Source organism: Lagenorhynchus albirostris, chromosome 7 (assembly GCF_949774975.1).
Source record: "Lagenorhynchus albirostris chromosome 7, mLagAlb1.1, whole genome shotgun sequence".
NCBI classification, from domain to species: Eukaryota; Metazoa; Chordata; class Mammalia; order Artiodactyla; family Delphinidae; genus Lagenorhynchus; species Lagenorhynchus albirostris.
The window spans coordinates 90,236,506-90,242,711 of NC_083101.1; the positions used below are offsets into that span (position 1 = coordinate 90,236,506).

At 39.5% G+C, this 6,206-nt stretch overlaps 1 protein-coding gene across 3 annotated transcripts in view; it reads right to left on the reverse strand.

Moving 5' to 3' along the window:
- Positions 1-6,151, reverse strand: part of CENPP (centromere protein P) — a 229,613-nt gene extending 223,462 nt beyond the window's left edge. For all 3 annotated transcript variants that reach the window (XM_060155480.1, XM_060155478.1, XM_060155479.1), the window contains exon 1: positions 5,775-6,151. In XM_060155480.1, the coding sequence (XP_060011463.1) occupies positions 5,775-5,881 (107 nt within the window). In that variant the 5' untranslated portion in view covers positions 5,882-6,151. The remainder of the gene's footprint in view (positions 1-5,774) is intronic.
- Positions 6,152-6,206: the final 55 nt, after the last annotated feature.

Consider the following 6,206-nt stretch of genomic DNA (forward strand, 5'->3'; position numbering starts at 1 on the left):
CCAAAATGTATAAGGAACTCATACAACTGAATAGCAAAAATCCACATACAATCTAAAATGAGCAAAGGATTTCAACAGACATTTTTCCAAAGAAGACATACAGAAGGCCATGAGGTACATGAAAAGGTGCTCAGCATCACTAATCATCAGGGAAATACAAATCAAAACAATAAAAAGACATAACCTCACACTTCTTAGAACGGTTATTATCAAAAATGCAAGAAACAACAGGTGTTGGTGAGGATGTGGAGAAATAAGAATACTTGTGCACTGTTGGTGGCAATTTAAATTTATGCAGCCACTACTGAAAACAGTATGGAGGGTCCTCAGAAAGTGAAAAATAGAACTACCAGGGAAATTGACGGTAACACAATAATAGTAGAGGACTTAAACACCCCACTTTCACCAACGGACAGGTCACCCAAAGTGAAAATAAAAAAGGAAACACAAGCTTTAAATGACACACTAAACAAGAGGGACTTCACTGATATTTATAGGACATTCCGTTCAAAAACAACAGAATACAATTTCTTCTCAAGTGCTCATGGAACATTCTCCAGGATAGACCATATCTTGGATCACAAATCAAGCCTTGGTAAATTAAAGAAAACTGAAATCATAACAAGTATCTTTTCCGACCACAATGCTATGAAACTAGACATTAATTACAGGAAACAACTGTAAAAAATACAAACACATGGAGGCTAAACAATACACTACTAAATAACCAAGAGATCACTGAAGAAATAAAAGAGGAAATCAAAAAATACCTAGAACAAATGACAATGAAAACACAACGACCCAAAACTTATGGGATGCAGCAAAAGCAGTTCTAAGAGGGAAGTTTACAGAAATACAATCCTACCTCAAGAAACAAGAAAAATCTCAAATAAACAACCTAAACTTACACCTAAAGCAATTAGAAAAAGAAGAACAAAAAAAAACCCAAAGTTAGCAGAAGGAAAGAAATTATAAAGATCAGATCAGAAATAAATGAAAAACAAATGAAAGAAACAATAGCAAAGATCAATAAAACTAAAAGCTGGTTCCTTGAAAAGATAAACAAAATTGATAAACCATTAGCCAGACTCATCAAGAACAAAAGGGAGAAGACTCAAATCAATAGAATTAGAAATGAAAAAGGAGAAGTAACAACTGACACTGCAGAAATACAAAAGATCATGAGAGATTACTACAAGCAACTCTATGCCAATAAAATGGACAACCTGGAAGAAATGGACAAATTTTAGAAATGCACAACCTGCCAAGACTGAATCAGGAAGAAATAGAAAATATGAACAGACGAATCACAAGCACTGAAATTGAAACTGTGATTAAAAATCTTCCAACAAACAAAAGCCCAGGACCAGATGGCTTCACAGGCGAATTCTATCAAACATTTAGGGAAGAGCTGACACCTATCCTTCTCAAACTCTTCCAAAATATAGCAGAGGGAGGAACACTCCCAAACTCATTCTATGAGGCCACCATCACCCTGATACCAAAACCAGAAAAGGATGTCAGAAAGAAAGAAAACTACAGGCCAATATCACTGATGAACATAGATGCAAAAATCCTCAACAGAATACTAGCAAACAGAATCCAACAGCACATTAAAAGGATCATACACCATGATCAAGTGGGGTTTATTCGAGGAATGCAAGGATTCTTCAATATACGCAAATCAATCAATGTGATACACCATATTAACAAACTGAAAGAGAAAAACCATATGGTCATCTCAATATATGCAGAGAAAGCTTTTGACAAAATTCAACACCCATTTATAATAAAAAGCCTCCAGAAAGTAGGCATAGAGGGTACTTTCCTCAACATAATAAAGGCCATATATGACAAACCCATAGCCAACATCGTCCTCAATGGTGAAAAACTGAAAGTATTTCCACTAAGATCAGGAACAAGACAAGGTTGCCCACTCTCACCACTCTTATTCAACATAGTTTTGGAAGTTTTAGCCACAGCAATCAGAGAAGAAAAGGAAATAAAAGGAATCCGAATAGGAAAAGAAGAAGTAAAGCTGTCACTGTTTGCAGATGACATGATACTATACATAGAGAAGCCTAAAGATGCTACCAGAAAACTACTAGAGCTAATCAATGAATTTGGTAAAGTAGCAGGATACAAAATTAATGCACAGAAATCTCTGGCATTCCTATACACTAATGATAAAAAATCTGAAAGTGAAATCAAGAAAACACTCCCATTTACCATTGCAACAAAAAGAATAAAATATCTAGGAATAAACCTACCTAAGGAGACAAAAGATCTGTATGCACAAAATTATAAGACACTGATGAAAGAAATTAAAATGATACAAATAGATGGAGAGATATACCATGTTCTTGGATTGGAAGAATCAACATTGTGAAAATGACTCTACTACTCACAGCAATCTACAGATTCAATGCAATCCCTATCAAACTACCACTGGCATTTTTCACACAACTAGAACAAAAAATTTCACAATTTGTATGGAAACACAAAAGACCCCGAATAGCCAATGCAATCTTGAGAACGAAAAACGAAGCTGGAGGAATCAGGCTCCCTGACTTCAGACAATACTACAAAGCTACAGTAATCAAGACAGTATGGTACTGGCACAAAAACAGAAAGATAGATCAATGGAACAGGATAGAAAGCCCAGAGATAAACCCATGCACATATGGTCACCTTATCTTTGATAAAGGGAGCAGGAATGTACAGTGGAGAAAGGACACTCTGTTCAATAAGTGGTGCTGGGAAAACTGGACAGGTACATGTAAAAGTATGAGATTAGAACATTCCCTAACACCATACACAAAAATAAGCTCAAAATGGATTAAGGACCTAAATGTAAGGCCAGACACTATCAAACTCTTAGAGGAAAGCATAGGCAGAACACTCTATGACTTAAATCACAGCAAGATCCTTTGTGACACACATCCTAGAGAAATGGAAATAAAAACAAAAATAAACAAATGGTACCTAATGAAAGTTAAAACTTTTGCACAGCAAAGGAAACCATAAACAAGACCAAAAGACAACCTTCAGAATGGGAGAAAATATTTGCAAATGAAGCAACTGACAAAGGATTCATCTCCAAAATTTACAAGCAGCTCATGCAGCTCAATAACAAAAAAACAACCCAATCCAAAAATGGGCAGAAGAGCTAAATAGACATTTCTCCAAAGAAGATATACATATTGCCAACAAACACATGAAAGAATGCTCAACGTCATTAATTATTAGAGAAATGCAAATCAAAGCTACAATGAGATATCATCTCACACCGGTCAGAATGGCCATCATCAAAAAATCTAGAAACAATAAATGCTGGAGAGAGTGTGGAGAAAAGGGAGCACTCTTGCACTGCTGGTGGGAATGTGAATTGGTACAGCCACTATGGAGAACAGTATGGAGGTTCCTTAAAAAACTACAAATAGAACTACCATATGACCCAGCAATCCCACTACTGGGCATAAACCCTGAGAAAACCATAATTCAAAAACAGTCATGTACCAAAATGTTCATTGCAGCTCTATTTACAATAGCCAGGAGATGGAAACAACCTAAGTGCCCATCATCAGATGAATGGATAAAGAAGATGTTGCACATATATACAATGGAATATTACTCAGCCATAAAAAGAAACAAAATTGAGTTATTTGTAGTGAGGTGGATGGACCTAGAGTCTTTCATACAGAGTGAAGTAAGTCAGAAAGGGAAAGACAAATACCGTATGCTAACACATATATATGGAATCTAAGAAAAAAAAATGTCGTGAAGAACCTAGTGGTAAGACAGGAATAAAGACAGAGACCTACTAGACAATGGACTTGAGGATATGGGGAGGGGGAAGGGTAAGCTGTGACAAAGTGAGAGAGTGTCATGGACATATATATACTACCAAACATAAAATAGATAGCTAGTGGGAAGCAGCCGCATAGCACAGGGAGATCAGCTCGGTGCTTTGTGACCACCTAGAGGGGTGGGATAGGGAGGGTGGGAGGGAGGGAGACACAAGAGGGAAGAGATATGGGAACATATGTATATGTATAGCTGATTCACTTTGTTATAAAGCAGAAACTAACACACCATTGTAAAGCAATTATACTCCAATAAAGATGTAAAAAAATGTAACAAATTAAAAAAAAAACTATATTAAATCCAAACACCTTGGACTCTTCCGACTTTCTCAACTTTATCATTGAGGAGACTCAGGTTACATGGATACTCTACATACTATCCTGACCCTTACTGTGGCCAAAAATAAGCTCAAAATGGATTAAAGACCTAAATGTAAGGCCAGATTTCCTTACTGGCCCCCTTATTGCGGCCAGTAAGGAAATCATCTTTCATCATGGTGCTTACTCAAACTTTCTGAAATGCATAAAATCATCAACGGTCTAGTTAAAAAGCAGATTCCGACTCAGTAGGTCAGGATTGGGCTGAAATCTGTATTTCTGTTCAACCCAAGTGATGCTAAAGCTTCCAATCTGTGGAGCAGCCCTGGAGTAGCAAGCATTCTGATACATTTACACACTCACTTGCAGAGGAACATATTTGTTCCCTGTTCACCTACTTCCCTCTCCCTTTTACTAGTTACAGCTTCCTCTACCTTCATGATCCCTTCCAACATGCCTGCAAACATTTTCTTTAGAACTCCTCCTTCCCAATTTCAACCAACTCTTGTCCAGTTAGTTCAGGAAAATCTTATTCTCTCTGCATCTATGTCAAATTAGAATTGACTAAAAAATGAAGAAAGTTTCTGCTTTTCAAGCAGCTTGCAAGCTTGAGACAACAGGTACATAATTAACTGTCATGGATCCCTTCTCTCCTTTTCCAGTAAGCAAAGTGCCTGGGCTTTGAAGTTTGATTTTTGGGTTCCAATCCAGCTCTAACACTTACCTTCTCTGAGACTTCAGGCAAGCAACTTAATTTCTCTGAGCCTCAGTTTCCTAACTCTAAAACGGTGTTAACAACAGCACCTAACTCAGAGGATTGTCGTAGGTATTAAAAAGAGATGATGCACATAAAGACGTTTGCATCTCTCAGTCTAGCACTTAGTAAGTAATTAACAGACCATGGCTATTGGTAGTAACAAAGACGTCATGATGCCATCCCTCTATGGTAGACGGCACTCTTCAGTTATTTCTATTAGTGCATATGGCTCTGTTCGCCTTTAAACAGGGAGTTCCCCCACTTGCTTTACAGGGATGCTTCCCCTCCTGCAGTATATGACAATCACCTTCGCAGCTTCTGCCAAATTCTCCTATAGACTACATTGCCTACTCTTCTTTATATCAACTTATTCTTTTACCTAAATTATTTCTCAAGGGAAATTTCGTATCACTACCGTAAGCGAAAAATCAGTATCACTTGCCACAGTTAGGTGACTCATAAAAACAAATACCATGAAACCAGAGTTTTTAAATTCCAACTAGATACTGCTGCCCACTAAAGGCAAGATTGCTAAGGAGATAAGCAAGACTTTCACCTTGATAGTTACGAGCATGAAAAGAGAACACCTTGAAATGAAATGAAACACCTTAAATGAAAACACCTTCCCCATGAGTGTGATTAAATCAGTTAATATATGGTAATATGTTTACAACGGGGTCCACGCGTGTACTCATCACTCTCAGCCCTGTTGGAAGAGACAGATAACGAGTTCCCGCCCACGTCTGGTGCTCGGGAAAAGTCTGTGGGGAGGTCCAGGGCGCCTGGAGTAGAGATCTTCACCCTTCCCACTGGGCCTGAGGAAGGCCACGTACCGAACTCGGGAGGTGTCTTCCCCGGGCGCCGGCGGCTCCACGCACGCCCGCCTCAGAGCGGTGATCTCGGCTTCCAAAGCGCGAGCCTCAACCAGCTGGGAATCCATAGGGCCGCGCTGACGGGAAGCTGCCTAACAGAAGCGCGCCACGTCCTGCTCTTCAAGCCTCGCGCGCTGCTGGCGTGAACCATCCCGGAACTCGGCGGGGGAGGCAGGGGAATGACGCGCGATTGTCGAGCTTATAACCGGCGCTCGCAAGCATCCCAGGCTCATTGTCATCCCTGCTTACTTTTCCACATTCGTCCCCCAGCAGTCCCTACGCTTCAAGAGAGTTCACCCCCTCGAACCCAAAGCCCGAGGGCATAACTACCCACCCCGACCTGGTGCCGCCTTGGAGCAACCAGGACGAATATGTCACATTAGAGGAGGTTCC